The sequence below is a fragment of the Salmo salar genome, chromosome ssa10 (genome assembly GCF_905237065.1).
Source record: "Salmo salar chromosome ssa10, Ssal_v3.1, whole genome shotgun sequence".
NCBI lineage: Eukaryota > Metazoa > Chordata > Actinopteri > Salmoniformes > Salmonidae > Salmo > Salmo salar.
In genome coordinates this window covers 61,419,195-61,435,434 of record NC_059451.1, presented here as the reverse complement: position 1 = coordinate 61,435,434, position 16,240 = coordinate 61,419,195, and the positions used below count along the sequence as shown (strand labels likewise).

Genomic DNA, 16,240 nt, shown 5'->3' with positions numbered 1-16,240 from the left:
GTAAGGCCAGAGTGAACCAGCTCATACAAATCATTAAAATCCAGACGGAAAATATTTACACAAGAAGCAACCTAATATTACACAGTCAAACTCTATTAGGTTGCTTCTTGTGTAAATATTTTCCGTCTGGATTTTAATGATTTGTATGTAAGACATCTCTATCAATTTAAAGTGCCGATAGCTGAATTACAGCCATCGGCTTTATCCCCAGAAATATCACTTAGGGTATTAAATGCTTTCTAAGTGCTGTTTTTTGGTGACCCCTATCACCAGAGAGGGGTCAACCTCTGGTTTAATAGGCAGCTAGAATTTATCAGCCTGTAGAAGGTACACATACCATTTTTACATTTTAGTGCTTTATTGGCTATGCACTGAGTAAAGGGACAACATGAACATATTGCATTATCACATAACATATGGAACGACAAAAAGGATTATGTTTTGTGCTAGTGCAGGAATTGAAATGTTACAAGCACATTCAATGCTGTGGCAAAGAACTTATGCTGAACAAAAATCTAAACGCAATATGCAACAATTTCAACGATTTTACTGAGTTACAGTTCACGTAAGGAAATCCGTCATTTGAAATAAATTCATTAGGCCCTAATCTATAGATTTTACATCATTCGGCAGGGGCACAGACATGGGTGGGCCTGGGAGGGCATAGGCCCACCCACTGGGGAGCCAGGCCCAGCCAATCAGAATGAGTTTTACAGACAGAAATACTCCTCAGTTTCATCAGCTCTCCGGGTGGTTGGTCTCAGACGATCCCGCAGATAAAGAAGCTGGGTGTGGAGGTCCTGGGCTGGCATGGTTACACGTGGTCTGCGGTTGTGAGGCCGGTTGGGCGTACTGTCAAATTCTCTAAAATGACATTGCAGGCAGCTTATGGTAGAGAAATGAACATTCAATTATCTGGCAACGGCTCTGGTACATTCCTGCAGTCAGCATGCAAATTGCACACTCCCTCAACACTTGAGACATCTGTGGCATTGTGTTGTGTGACAAAACTGCACATTTTAGAGTGGATTTTGTCTCCAGCACAAGGTGCACCTGTGTAATGATCATGCTGTTTAATCCGCTTCCTGATATGCCAAACCTGTCAGGTGGATGGATTATCTTTACATGTTGCATTTTATATTTTTGGTCAGAGAGCTGAGAGTGAAAAATACAACTCACCCTGACCGTATCTTTGACCATCTGACATTTAACTTGTGATCCCTTCCCTGTCAGGCTGTTTCACCATCCTGCCCTCTACAAGCATTTCCACAAGCAGCACCATGAGTGGACGGCTCCCATCGGAGTGGTCTCTCTCTACGCCCATCCTCTGGAGCACGTGGTGAGCACTTTATGCCTTTCCACTGTTCTTTCTTTCTCTCTCTCAAAGTCAAACTAGGGGACCGTAGCTTGAAACACTGCATTGTGGATAATCTTGTAAGCAGATCATTTATAACCATATAGCGTATTTCTAAACAATGTAAAACCATGTTTCTGATGGTCCTGCCCCACCCCCAGCTGTCCAACATGCTGCCTGCCCTGATCGGCCCTGTTATCCTGGGTTCCCACCTGGTCACAACCACCCTGTGGTACGCTCTGGCTCTGGTCAGCACCACCATCTCCCACTGTGGCTACCACCTCCCCTTCCTGCCCTCCCCCGAGTTCCATGACTACCATCACCTCAAGTGAGTCCTGTCTTATGCAAGATAGGCTTGCGTCCCAAATGGCACCCTTTTCCCTATGTAACACACTACTTTTGAACAGAGCCCTATGGGACTTTGTTAAAAGTAGTGCACTTTAAAGGGCATAGGGTGCCATTTGGGACATACACAGAATTATTTAATTTTCCCAGAGGGGACTTTGGTATGTTAACTGATATAGTGCACACTGTTCTTGGCATATTCATTTGTATTACTGTGAACCCATGTCCAGTTCTTTGTTTGTACTTTGGACTTTGTTGACTCTGCCGGCCATGGCAGATCTTAAAAGTATGGTAATAACTCCTCCACATATCTCTTCTGAAGGCTAGGTCGAAATTTTCTGTAATATTGCTTACGCTTATTAAATGTAATCCTTCCCGATCCGAAAAGGGGAGTTGATACGTGTAAAAGGGTGGAGTTTGGTTTGGGATTTGTTCCATGGACAAGTTAGCCTGCCTGAAACACAGCGAGTCTGTGGCTTTAGCCAGGCAATGTACATGTCAAATTCAAAGGAGGAAACGTTAAAACAGTGTACTGTTCTTATTTTGTAGTAATTATGTACTCTACCCTCCATCTCTGCAGGTTCAACCAGAACTTTGGAGTCCTGGGGGTTCTGGACAGGTTACACGGGACCGACGCCAACTTCAAGAAGACCAAGGCTTTCGAGCGTCACACCCTGCTCCTCAGCCTCACCCCTCTGACCGAGAGCATCCCAGACCCCCCCAAGAAGGTCCAGTGATTCTCCCCAAACCCAAACGTCACTTCTGACATCCAGCTACATCCCAATAATCTCTCCTTACTCCTGTAGTGTGCACTCGTCCATACGGTTAAAAGCATTGGATTGGTGTAAGCATGAGCTAGAGGAAAATCTATGATGAAGTGAACAAGTGCACAGAGAAAGGAGAGATTATAGAGATGCAATCAGTATTCCCATCCTCAAGTCTGGCACTGGGATGTTTCCTCTCCCACTGTTCCTTTCTAATCTTGGTAGTAGAGACAGTGGAGTTCTTATTAAAGGTAGAGTCAGCAAAATGACGATGCACGAGCAGCAACGCAGATATTGTGATGAGCAAGATGCAAGACTTTGCTCTCACAGTCACACACAGTATCTGCGCATGTGCACGGGTTTGCTTCACGCTCTTACAACGTGGTAGCCGCGGGACAAAAACAGGGGAGAAGTTTAGCCTCATGCTTCAACGCTCTTCGTTGTTGCGGAAGTTGACCCAATATGCTGTTTACTTTGAATCTACGTCATATCCCTGACTCTACAAAGCACCTCATTACACTGGAAACACATCGTGGTAATTTACTACTTTTACCTGCTTGATCAGAAGACTTTTGTTTCATCTTGTTATACTGTTCCTAGCAGTAGCACTTTCTACCTTTTCAGTCTAACCTTGTTCTCCGCTGTTAAGTATAAACTTGCTGCTTGGAGATAAGGACGGGACATATCTCTTTTTAATTATAAATCCTACATTTTATAATCTGATTGTTGGATGGCACTTTATTACTGTAATTGGCACTTGATAATAAAGATGCATTTTTTTGAGTGATTCCTGTGTAACTGGAGAAAACCTTATATTAGTACATTTGTGGATTCTGGTCTATGGAAAACCATACAATCATCCCATCTTTGTCAACATTTGTACAATCTGTATTGATTGATAAATTGGTCCTTAAAGGGTTGTGTTCTGTAGTCTGACTCCTGGGTTGAGATTTGGGAATCAGTATAGATTTTTACATGACCTGTAATTCATAAACTGTGCATTGTTGCAGAATAAAACCTTAACAAAAAAACATCTCATTTGTTTCAAAGCTTTGACACAATCAGCATTCATCGTCACATCTGTAAATCATCTTTTTTACTCCCATTCTCTCCACTCTTTCACACACATAATCAGTAGTCTGCTACAGTATTCATCAAAACAATATCATCCATCAGTGATGTGACTAGATAAGGGGACTGTTCCAGAAAGCTGGATTACATTTTGAGTAATTTAGCAGAAGCTCTTATCCAGAGTGATTTACAGGAGCAATTTGAGTTAAGTGCCTTGGTCAAGGGCACAACAGATTTTTCACCTAGTCAGAGAGATTCGAACCTTTCAGTTACTGGCCCAATGCTCTTAACCGCTAGGCTACCTGCCGCCCCCATGGATCAGTGGTTTATCCAGTTAACTGTCCCCCAAAAAATATGTATTACTTAATCTCTTCAAGATAGTCAAAAGATTGGACACACCTAGTCAAGGGTTTTTCTGAATGTTTTACTATTTTCTACATTATAGAATAGTAGTGAAAAAACTATGAAATGATACATATAGAATCATGTAGTAACTAAAAAAGTGTTAAATCAAAATGTATTTTATATTTGAGATTCTTCAAACTAGCCACCCTTTGCCTTGATGACAGCTTTGCACACTTGGCCTTCTTTCAACCAGCTTCATGAGGTAGTCACCTGGAATGCATTTCAATTAAACAGGTGTGCCTTGTTAATTTGTTGAATTTCTTTCCTTAACGTGTTTGAGCCAATCAGTTGTGTTGTGACAAGGTAGGGGTAGTATACAGAAGATATACCTATTTGGTAAAAGACCAAGTCCATACTATGGCAAGAACAGCTCAAATAAGCAAAGAGAAATGACAGTCCATAAGTCCAAAAGGTCAGTCAATACGGAACATTAAGAACTTTCCACCGTACTTTAGTTTTTCGGGGGCACAGCTTGACAAGGTATACGGGGCACAGGGGGTGGCATCCCGTCGCATTGCTTCAGACTGAGCTGGTGTGGACCTGCCCATGGTTTTGGCTGCTGGGGAGCCCCATGCAGAGCTCATAGATGAAATTCTTGCTACGGCCGATTTCGTCTTGCGCATTTCCCGTTGCAGCATCTCGGTGGCACCTTTGATTGACTTTGTCGCAGGTGCCAGAGAAAGACAGGCAGTTGTACTTGGATGAGCAGATTTCTCCTACGGGGTTGTTTGGCTTGGCCCTGTAGTTTATGCAGTCTCGTTTTGGGGATAGAAACCAGGAAGCGGCGCTCCACGTGGTCCTTCTTTGGAGGACCATTGCTGCTGCAGTGACATCGTCTGCAAACAGAAGCCTTGTTCTGTTCTACAAGAGCAGCACCAGTCTGCTTGGCACAGGCACTGTTTTACTCCCATGGGTGAAGCTGGTCCACCCGCAGAGCAGGGGAGGCAGCAGCCCCTGTGCACCTAGCTCGATGAAAGGAGAGATGGCACGGTCCCCTCCCCAGATGTTCGCTGTGACAACAGTACTCCCAAATAGCATGACCAATTGGGGTACGTCACTGGAAGCCGAAGCCCTCGAACCCAGAGTGGACCGGGCTTCAGGCAAACGTTGGCACTTAGACACATTGTTTAAACTTGGGGTACGGTGTTCATGGGTGTCAAGAGTGTTGTGTCCTCCATATGTAAGCTTAATAAAAAGAGTCAATTCCCCACAGTCAGACACTCGGTTGTTCAGAGTGGTGAAAAAACAAAAGAGGCATGGAAAAATAAACAAATTCCCACAATCCACAAGGTGCCATTCCACCACTTTAAATGGCGCATTACGGGAGACTCTCTGTTGTCAACCAATGGTGCGCATGCTCAGTGTCGCCCTGGATTATGCGAACATTGACGTTGGGGTACAGGCTACAATTCGTTGTGCGTCCCCCACGTTTTTACAGCATCATTACCTTGACTCTTCCAGAGGCATCAGCGCCCGTTTTGAGGGAGGAGATTTCTTCCCTTCTTAAGAAGCAGGCAATCCAAGTGGCTCCTATGTCAGAGGGTCCTGGGCCTCTGGCTGGTTCCCAAAAGGGGCGGGACTTTGCTTCCCATTTTTATCCTGCGTGCCCTAAACAAGCACCTCAGGTCCTACAAATTCAGAATGCTCACGATCATCAGGGATGATTGGCTGGTGGTAGCGGAGTCAAGGAAGCAGGTGGTGTTACACACACCCATACTGAATCAAGAGAAGAGCTATTCAACTCCATCTCAATGCATTCCATTTCACACTGTAGAGCAGTGTGCACACAACCCGGGAGCCTCAACACAGGTGCAGATCTGCTATCCAGTGGGGGCCTCCGTTCCGGGAGTGGAGGCTGCATCCCTGGGTGGTCTCCCAGAGATGGGAAATGTTCGGGAGGGCCGACGCACTGTGAGGAAAAACTTGTGTCTGTTTCTCAATAAGCGACCTGTGCTCTGTTGAGAACGGACGCTCTCGCGCACACCAGTGGCCTCTGACACTCCTTTATGCGTTTCCACCAGTGGACATGGGGTGTATTCATTATGACAATTTTGTTGCAAAACATTGTCTGTTGCAAAATGTTTTGCAACAGAAATCATTTACTGCAAAGCCTGTTGAGTTTTATTTCTTAAATGGAAGTTGTAGTTCACTTCACGGCTGGAAGAAGTTAGAAGTAACCCTGTGGATTTCACTCCACTTTAGAGCATGGAAAAATCGATAATTTATAGACGTGCAGCTTGTGCCAAACACTTCACAGACAATTCGGATTGGAATGTAAACTCCTGGAAACCATACAATTAAAATGAACTACAACTTCCATTTAAAAACCCAACAGCTTTTACGTCATGTTGAAGAGCCTTTAGAGTAAACTGTTTCTGTTGCAAAACATTTTGCAACAGACAAAACTTATTGCAACAGAATTGTTGTAATGAATACACCCCTGATTCAGCCCATGCTGGGAAGGGTGAGTCATTGATCCTTTGTCGCTCGTGGAAATCATTCGCCTTTTAGGCAGGGACCCGTGGCAACTCCCGTTGAGCAGGGACCTGTTGTCCCAGGCGCATGGGCAGGATGGAGATTTGGAATCTGGGCCCTGAAAGGTCCATTCTGATGGCAAGGGGTTTACCTCTGAACATTATTGCTACTATACAGTCCACAAGGGCACCCTCCATAAGAGGGTTGTGTTGATATACAGTTGAAGTCGGAAGTTTACATACACCTTAGCCAAATACATTTAAACTCAGTTTTAAACAATTCCTGACATTTAATACTAGTAAAAATTCCCTGTCTTACGTCAGTTAGGATCACCACTTTATTTTAAGAATGTGAAATGTCAGAATAATAGTAGAGAATGATTTATTTCAGCTTTTATGTATTTCATCACATTCCCAGTGGGTCAGAAGTTTACATACACTCAATTAGTATTTGGTAGCATTGCCTTTAAATTGTTTAACTTGGGTCAAACGTTTCGGGTAGCCTTCCACAAGCTTCCCACAATAAGTTGGGTGAATTTTGGCCCATTCCTCCTGACAGAGCTGGTGTAACTGAGTCAGGTTTGTAGGCCTCCTTGCTCACACACACCTTTTCAGTTCAGCCCACACATTTTCTATGGGATTGAGGTCAGGGCTTTGTGATGGCCACTCCAATACTTTGACTTTGTTGTCCTTAAGCCATTTTGCCACAACTTTGGAAGTATGCATGGGGTCATTGTCCATTTGGAAGACCCATTTGCGACCAAGATTTAACTTCCTGACTGATGTCTTGAGATGTTGCTTCAATACATCCACATAATTTTTCTCCCTCATGATGCCATCCATTTTGTGAAGTGCACCAGTCCCTCCTGCAGCAAAGCACACCCACAACATGATGCTGCCACCCCCGTGCTTCACGATTGGGATGGAATTCTTCGGCTTGCAAGCCTCCCCCTTTTTCCTCCAAACATAACAATGGTCATTATGGCCAAACAGTTCTATTTTTGTTTCATCAGACCAGAGGACATTTCTCCAAAAAGTACGATCTTTGTCCCCATGTGCAGTTGCAAACCGTAGTGTGGCTTTTTTTATGGCGGTTTTGGAGCTGTGGCTTCTTCCTTATTGAGTGGCCTTTCAGGTTATGTCGATATAGGACTCGTTTTACTGTGGATATAGATACTTTTGTACCTGGTTCCTCCAGCATCTTCACAAGGGCCTTTGCTGTTGTTCTGGGATTGATTTGCACTTTTCGCACCAAAGTACATTCATCTCTAGGAGACAGAATGCGTCTCCTTCCTAAGCGGTATGACAGCTGCGTGGTCCCATGGTGTTTATACTTATGTACTACTGTTTGTACAGATGGACGTGGTACCTTCAGGAGTTTGGAAATTGCTCCCAAGGATGAACCAGACTTGTGGAGGTCTACAATTTTTTTTCTTAGGTCTTGGCTGATTTCTTTTGATTTTCCCATGATGTCAAGCAAAGAGGCACTGAGTTTGAAGGTAGACCTTGAAATACATCCACATGTACACCTCCAATTGACTCAAATGATGTCAATTAGCCTATCAGAAGCTTCTAAAGCCATGACATAATTTTCTGGGATTTTCAAAGCTGTTTAAAGGCACAGTCATTTTAGTGTATGTAAACTTCTGACCCACTGGAATTCTGATACAGTGAATTATAAGTGAAATAATCTGTCTGTATACAATTGTTGGAAAAATTACTTTTGTCATGCACAAAGTAGATGTCCTAACCTACTTGCCAAAACTATAGTTTGTTAACAAGAAATGTGTGGAGTAGTTGAAAAATAAGTTATAATGATTCCAACCTAAGTGTATGTAAACTTCTGACTTCAACTGTACATAGCGGGTGTTTACAGCGTGTCATGTGGGAGAATTATTGGTGCCACTCCAAGGTTTTTAAGGGGGTGTATGCCGTCTCAGGCCAGTTTCTAAACCTATTGCGCCCACTTGGGATTTGACTTTGGTTTTGGATGTGCTGTGAGGCCCCATTTGAATCAATAGACACTGCTAAAGACACTGTGGATCCTCTCCTACAAGATTGCACTGCTCGTGGTTTTGGTCTCGACTAAACGCGTTGAAGCTCTCCACGCGTTATCCGTTCACCCCTTTTGTTGGAAGTTGCCCTTGGCGACTCTAAGGTGACGTTGTGTCCTAATGCAGCCTTAGTCATGACTATGTCCTACAGGTCTCCAGCTCTACCCTTTCGCCTCCTCAGTTTGCTTCTGAGGAACCGCGGAGGTTACATGCCTTGTGTCTGGTATGAGTGTTATGCATGTACATTGAGTGGACCAGGGGTCGCGCAATACCCAGATACCACAGGTTGGCTTAGAACTCTGGGTGGTCTGCCGTGGGCCATTTCATTTGATGTTGGCTTGGGGCTACCCCCATAGCTGTGTTGTACAAAGTTGACAAAGGAAACGTACAGTTATGACTATAACTACTTTTCCCTGAAGGAGGGAAACGAGGTACACCTCTTCGGCCACGTGCCGCCCAGTTCTGGGCTTGGTGAAGAGCGGTACTGAATTGAAGGAATGAATCCGTGACTCTGGTTTATCGCCTGTGGAAGGTGGGGCTTACAGTTTGTCACGGTGTTCATTGGTCAGGCGTGATTCTAATGTTCTTCAGTAGAGGGCGCTAGCACGCAAGCTCCCGGTAGCTGTGTTGTACCTCATTTCCCTCCTTCAGAGAACAGTGGTTATAGTCATAACTGTACGTTTGTAAACGTGTGGTATGGAGGGTTGGAGCCTTGCTGTAGGTAAATCACAACAGTGTCCAAATTTCAGCTGTTGCAGATGCACCTCCCCCGACATCACTCGTAGACTTTCTGCAGTCGGTTGTGTTAGCCTTACTGCTCGAACATACCCAGTAAGTTGACAACAACCACCAATAAACAAATGTAGCTTTCTTAATCAGACAGAAAAACAGTGGCAGTTTATCAAAATTAGCTGGTTAACTTAATAATCCTGCTTTCTGTAATACCATACAGGGAAATACAGACAAGTAAATAACAGGACGATGACAGAGTTGGTGTTGAAGTTTTTTTTGTCCATTTAATGTTTTTTTTTTTTAATATATATATATATAAGGAAAAGCACAATTACTACAAATAACACTAATAGCGAATCACAGCCTACAAAGCAGATATTATGGATATTAAATGCTATAATACAAGATCTCATTCAAGTATTTTACATTTATTTGTATTCTTTTTCCCCCCCTGATGACAAGCCTAGGATATTGTGATGGTAATGAACTATTACAAAATGTGTGGTTCATATACAGCTATTTTTATTTATATGGCTTTATGGAATTGTGTCCTTTTCAGTCCCCAGACGATATCGCCATTCATAACCTCTGAATATTGACAAACCCAAAGTGGGTTACGTCCTCCCTTCCCCTCTTTCTCTCCAGTGTCCGGCCCAGTCCATCTGACGCTAGGGGGCCATGCCTGGTGTCTCTGCTGAGTTCATTGGAGCACCAACTGTTCCACCCACAGGGTTTGATGCACTATGCTAACGATTAGACTGGACCCCAAAGGACAGGTCTTACCTGTCCCCTCTATCCTGGTCTAGGACGAGTGGGAAACACACACACACACACACACACACACACACACACACACACACACACACACACACACACACACACACACACACACACACACACACCCATAGGTCACATTCACTGGGGGTGCATTCGGAAAGTAATTTGTCTTTAATTCCTTGAGTAAACAATTTGAGTGATTCAATCAAGCCTATAAGCCCACTCAATTGACTCACAGCTCCCTTGAGTTAAACCCACAAGACAGGGAATAAAAGCTTAAAAAGAAAGTTAATTCTCGTGAAACTCAACTTTTTCAACAATGACAGTTAATGAAAATAGAATGTCCAATTGTCTTCATGTTTGTTTTAAATTTTAACACAGCAGAACCACCTGTGAATATGAATCACTTCTCAACCTCCAGCAGAAGGAACAGTTATAACTCTTATTTATGCCAATTGATATTTAATTAAAGAGGACCATTACACTGATCAATAACTAGTTAGGGGGAATATTTTGACTTTGGCTCATGATATGATTTGTGGAAAGTTTGAATTGCCGTGGCATGAACACACACACTAGTGCTTCACATCATGCAATTTGTAAACGGAATTCATCATAAAAAATATTTTAAATTCTGCAAATTAGCTATGTTTTGAAAATGAACTTGTTCTGGAAATGTGTGATTTGTTGTTGCATTGAATGTCAGTTGACGACCGAATGTAAATGTCCCTCCCTTTATTTGTACTATGTTCCCATTTCTGAAAGTCCAGAGGTTTCAACAAATGCATAGCAATACTGAGACATACCCACAGCATAGCTAGAAACACAGCAAATAAAAAAGCATTAGAATTTCAGACCCTTTAAAATAAAAAGTATGTACACATGTAAGGCGAATATATATAAACTGATCTATAAACAATAAAACAAGTAGCCGGGAGGTGTAAGTTCTGTCCCATTCACATTTTAGTGAAGAAAAATTTTAAATCACTCATATATTTGATACCATCAGTCCTCTGTCGGATAAAGATGATGTTATCCACACCAGATTATTATAGTTTATCTGACTGTAGTCAGCTGTTCATGGGAAGGTGGGTTGGGTTCAGGGCTCTCTGGAAAAAAAACATACTGAGGGGTGTGTGTGTGGAAGCGGTGGTGGGATGCAATGTTAAAGGCCATGCTAAGCTGCAGACTGAAACCCTGCCTTGTTTAGCCCTGGAAAGCAGGCCACAACCCCCAAACATAACCCACCACACATCTCCCCAAAGCAACCACCGCAGCACACCAGATCTACTGATAAACCTTTCCGCTCTTTTTTTTTCTTCAAGTAATCCAGATTGGTGATTCCAGTCCTGTAGCCTCAATGGTGATTGATGGATGGATAGATGTGGGGGGATGTCAGGAGCGGCTGCGCCCCCCCCAGCAAAAGCATTTTAGCACAAAGAGCCACAAATTGCAAACACACTGAGGTGTGGGCGAAGGGGTAGGCTTTAGGACACTTGGAAGACAGTTCAGCAGGTTGTGTTCAAAACTGTTTGGCAGGCAGGGAGTCACTGAGTGGCCACTACTGTAGGTGGTGACCAATGTTGCATATTTGCAATTATCAATGCTGTACAATCGACATCACGGTGGCGGGCACAAGTAAAGCAGAAAAAACATTAAAATAAGGCAACTTTCAATGATCTTGTTCATACTGAGGGATCGGTACAAGTCATTTTTTTAAATCATTTGGTTTGTGTTTTTTCATCTATTTTTTCTCCCTCTATTTCTCTCTCGCGCAAAAACAAGTTAAATATGTATATTTCAAAGCATCAATTTCTAATCCACCAACTAGATGTGTCAAGTGGAATGGGGGTCCATCAATAGAAAGGAATCACAAGGTTCGCAGTTGCCATCAAACGACCTCAGAAACCATGTCCATTCCCCACATTGTAACCACGGAAGAATATATGCCAAGGTTTGCAAAATAAAATACTTCATCCACTCCTTCAATAGTCATTCAGTTTCGTCTCTAATAAGTCAAAACGCTGGGTGTTTCAAACAAAATAAATCAAAATGGAAGAGCCTTGACTTATTCAATCACAAGCCGTTCGTCAGAAAGCCATTCTCTCATTCTTGCGGCGCCGAAAATATTTAATGACGTTGAGTTGATCCAAGTGGCTGAGGGTTGTCTGGGGTTACTTTGGTGGCTGGGCGTCTGATGCGGTTGCCGAGGCCTGGGCTGCGGGTCGCTGGCTCTGGCAGCTGATTTTGGCATCCTCCCTGGTGGGGCCCTGGGCGAACTGGGCTGGGCCGAAGCCAGTTTGGCTGTGGGGGCGGCTGGAGCCCTGGGAGGGGTGGTGGCGGCGACCGTCTCCGCTGGATGAGTGTCTCTTGCGGCCTCCCTCCTCCATCGGGGGCTGCAATGAAGGAAAATGGTGAGGTGTGGGATTGACTGGGGCTCTACAGACGTTCTAAAAGGGCAATTCCACATTAACGGAATTACACTGAGTCAGATTTTTCTCTTTAAAATCTATGCTAAACAAAAACTATTGATTTCAAAGTTTAACAAAGCAATAAACTATGCACACGGACTACTATGAACAATTTACACAGAACATTTCACAAAAACACATTTACTGGATAAACTGTGCAGATGCAGTGTGGTAACAGAATTACGGTAAAATATCCCTGTTTTCACGTGACCACATTTTCTCAAAACTTTGTTAAATATCTGCTTCGAAATAAAATTCAAAAGATGTCTGCAGAAAGAATGGGGTGTCAGCTATGACATACAAATCAAAATGTATTTGTCACATGCTTCGTAAACAACAGGTGTAGACTATCAGTGAAATATTTACTTCCCAACAATGGAGAGAAAAATAATAATACCATGGCTATACACGGGGTACCAGTACCAACTCTATGTGCAAGTGTACGAGGTAATTGACGTAGATAGAGTGCATTCGGAAAGTATTCAGACCCCTTTGCTCGAAATTGAGCTCAGGTGAATCCTGTTTCCATTCACAATCCTTGAGATGTTTCTACAACGTGATTGGAGTCCACCTGTGGTAAATTCAATTGGTTGGACATGATTTGGAAAGGCACACACCTGTCTATATTTACATTTACGTCATTTAGCAGACACTCTTATCCAGAGCGACTTACATATATAAGGTCCCACAGTTGCCAGTGCATGTCAGAGCAAAAACCAAGCCATGAGGTCGAAGGAATTGTCTGCAGAGTTCCGAGACAGGATTGTGTCGAGTCACAGATCTGGGGAAGGGCGCAAATTTTTGGGGGGCAGCATTGAAGGTCCCCAAGAACACAGTAGCCTCCATCATTCTTAAATGGAATAAGTTTAGAACCACCAAGCCTCTTCCTAGAGCTGGCTGCCCGGCCAAACTGAGCAATCGGGGGAGAAGGGCCTTGGTCATGGAGGTGACCAAGAACCCGATGGTCACTCTGACAGAGCTCCAGAGTTCCTCTGTGGAGTTGGGAGAACCTTACAGAAGGACAACCATCTCTGCAGCACTCCACGAAATCAGGCCTTTCTGGTAGATTGGCCAGACGGAAGCCACTCCTCAGTAAAAAAGGCACATGACAGCCCGCTTGGAGTTTGCAAAAAGGTACCTAAAGGACTCTCAAACCATTAGAAAAAAGATTCTCTGGTCTGATGAAACCAAGATTGAGTTATTTGACCTGTATGCCAAGCGTCACGACTGGAGGAAACCTGGCACCATCCAGCATGGTGGTGGCAGCATCATGCTGTGGGGATGTTTTTCAGCGACAGAGACTGGGAGACTAGTCAGGATCAAAGCAAAGATGAACGGAGCAAAGTACAGAGAGATCCTTGATGAAAACCTGCTCCAGAGCGCTCATGACCTCAGACTGGGGGGGAGGTTCAACCTTCCAACAGGACAATGACCCTACGTACACAGCCAAGAAAAAGCAGGAGTGGCTTTGGGACAAGTTTCTGAATGTCCTTGAGTGGCCCAGCCAGAGCCCGGACATGAACCCGATCGAACATCTCTGGTGAGACCTGAAAATAGCTGTGCAGCGACGCTACCCATCCAACCTGACAGAGCTTGAGAGGATCTGCAGAGAATGGGAGAAACTTCCCAAATACAAGTGTGCCAAGCTTGTAGCGCCATACCCAAGAATACTCGAGGCTGTAACCGCTGCCAAAGGTGCTTCAACAAAGTACTGAGTAAATGGTATGTACATGTAAATGTGATTTATATGTCTTTTTTTGTGCAAAAATTTCTAAAAACCCAGTTTTAGCTTTGTCATTGAGGGAGGGGGGGGGAATTTAATCCATTTTAGAATAAGGCTGTATCGTAACAAAATGTGGAAAAAGTCAAGAGGTCTGAATACACCGTATGTACACTACCGGTCAAAAGTTTTAGAACACCTACTCATTCAAGTTTTTTTTTTGGTCCATCCGCAGTGTCTGTGAGATGTGGTGTGGGTGAACGGATGATCTCCGCAAGTGTATTTCCCACCGTAAAGCATGGAGGAGGTGGTGTTATGGTGTGGGGGTGCTTTGCTGGTGACACTGTCTGTTTTTCATTTAGAATTCAAGGCACACTTAACCAGCATGGCTACCACAGCATTCTGCAGCAATATGCAATCCCATCTGGTTTGGGCTTAGTGGGACTATCATTTGTTTTTCAACAGGACAATGACCCAACACACCTCCAGGCTGTGTAAGGGCTATTTTACCAAGAAGGAGAGTGATGGAGTGCTGCATCAGATGACCTGGCCTCCACAATCCCCCGACCTCAATCAAATTGAGATGGTTTGGGATGAGTCGGACCGCAGAGTGAAGGAAAAGCAGCCAACAAGTGCTCAGCATATGTGGGAACTCCTTCAAGACCGTTGGAAAAGCATTCCAGGTGAAGCTGGTTGAGAGAATGTCAAGAGTGTGCAAAGCTGTCATCAAGGCAAAGGTTGGCGACTTTGAAGAATCTCAAGTATAAACTATATTTTGATTTGTGTAACACTTTTTTGGTTACTACATGGTTCCATATGTGTTATTTCATAGTTTTGATGTCTTCACTATTATTCTACAATGTAGAAAATGGTAAAAAGAAAATAAAAACCCTTGAATGAGTAGGGGTTGTAAAACTTTTGACAGGTAGTGTACATATAGGTAGGGGTAACGGGATAGATAATAAACAGTAGCAGCAGCACCGTATGTGATGAGTCAAGAGTTAATGGAAAAGGGGGTCAATGCAGATAGTCCGGGTAGCAATTTGGTGAACTATTTAGCAGTCTTATGACACCTTGAGTTTGAACATTTTTATTTTGGTTATTGAGCTACAGCAGGTGAAGTGTATTTACATCCGGTAACAGAATTATAGTACCGGATTTACATAATGGGTCCCTGATCTGTACTATACAAAAATGCAAATGATGGCAATGAATATCACTCTATTTGTGGTGATGTATGCTGAATAGGTACACAAAGGAAGAAATATGCAATATCCTTCTTTTGCATATTTGATTATTCATCAATACACTGGCTGTTATTGTAATGAGCTCTGCCCCTAAACAAGACCACATTTGGTTGGTCCAGACAAGGCCAAATCTTACACAATCAGACATCTACGTTTCACAAATTTGGCCATATTAGTAAAGCACAGTAGATATATTCAGTACATTACTGTACTCTTAACGTGTGCTATACTTAACGCTACTTTTATTTACTGCTGTACTGCGCTCTACTGTACTGTGCTGTCCAAACTTGTAAAACATAGATGTTTATGATTGGTTCAGATTTGGTCCGGCCAGGGCGGACTGACCAAAATTCAACTACTTTTCAAAGTCAATGGACGTCCGGTGTCGGTGCTCAGTTGGTGAGGACGCTTGTTACAGTAAATTGAAAGAGAGTAGGTGGTAGGTGTCATTGAGCTGCGAGAGCTGACATTTACTGGAGAGAGAGAAAGAGAAGAGAGGGAGGGGTTGTCCACAGTCTTGTTTTGACCAACAGACGACAGAAAGAGAGAAACATAACAGTATGCGAGTAGAAGGGAGGACAATAGCAGGTGACCCAACTGTGGTTTGTGACTACTAGGATTCCCAATTGTAGCAAATTCACTTGCAGTAATTCTGTTACAGATTTGGTAACAGAATTACAAGTTTTAATCACTTAATAATTCATAAACTTGATGTCAGTAAAAACACTAACTAATTGGTAGGTCAACCTTTACTTGTTACTTCTGTGAACATTCATCCTCCCTCATGAGAGAAATGAGAAAATATCATATGGGTTTTTGGTAACGG

General features: G+C 43.4%; 2 protein-coding genes across 10 annotated transcripts in view; one reads left to right on the top strand and one right to left on the bottom strand.

Moving 5' to 3' along the window:
• The window catches only part of faxdc2 (fatty acid hydroxylase domain containing 2), a 65,219-nt gene extending 61,723 nt beyond the window's left edge, over nucleotides 1-3,496 (top strand). For all 5 annotated transcript variants that reach the window (XM_045688017.1, XM_014123918.2, XM_045688016.1 and 2 more), the window contains exons 7-9: nucleotides 1,234-1,339; nucleotides 1,516-1,682; nucleotides 2,280-3,496. In XM_045688017.1, the coding sequence (XP_045543973.1) occupies nucleotides 1,234-1,339; nucleotides 1,516-1,682; nucleotides 2,280-2,436 (430 nt within the window). In that variant the 3' untranslated portion in view covers nucleotides 2,437-3,496. The remainder of the gene's footprint in view (nucleotides 1-1,233; nucleotides 1,340-1,515; nucleotides 1,683-2,279) is intronic.
• Nucleotides 3,497-9,457: 5,961 nt separating this feature from the next.
• Nucleotides 9,458-16,240, bottom strand: part of LOC106560735 (La ribonucleoprotein 1, translational regulator) — a 121,062-nt gene continuing 114,279 nt past the window's right edge. For all 5 annotated transcript variants that reach the window (XM_014123919.2, XM_014123921.2, XM_014123922.2 and 2 more), the window contains one exon: nucleotides 9,458-12,372. In XM_014123919.2, coding sequence (XP_013979394.2) covers nucleotides 12,151-12,372 — 222 coding nt within the window. In that variant the 3' untranslated portion in view covers nucleotides 9,458-12,150. The remainder of the gene's footprint in view (nucleotides 12,373-16,240) is intronic.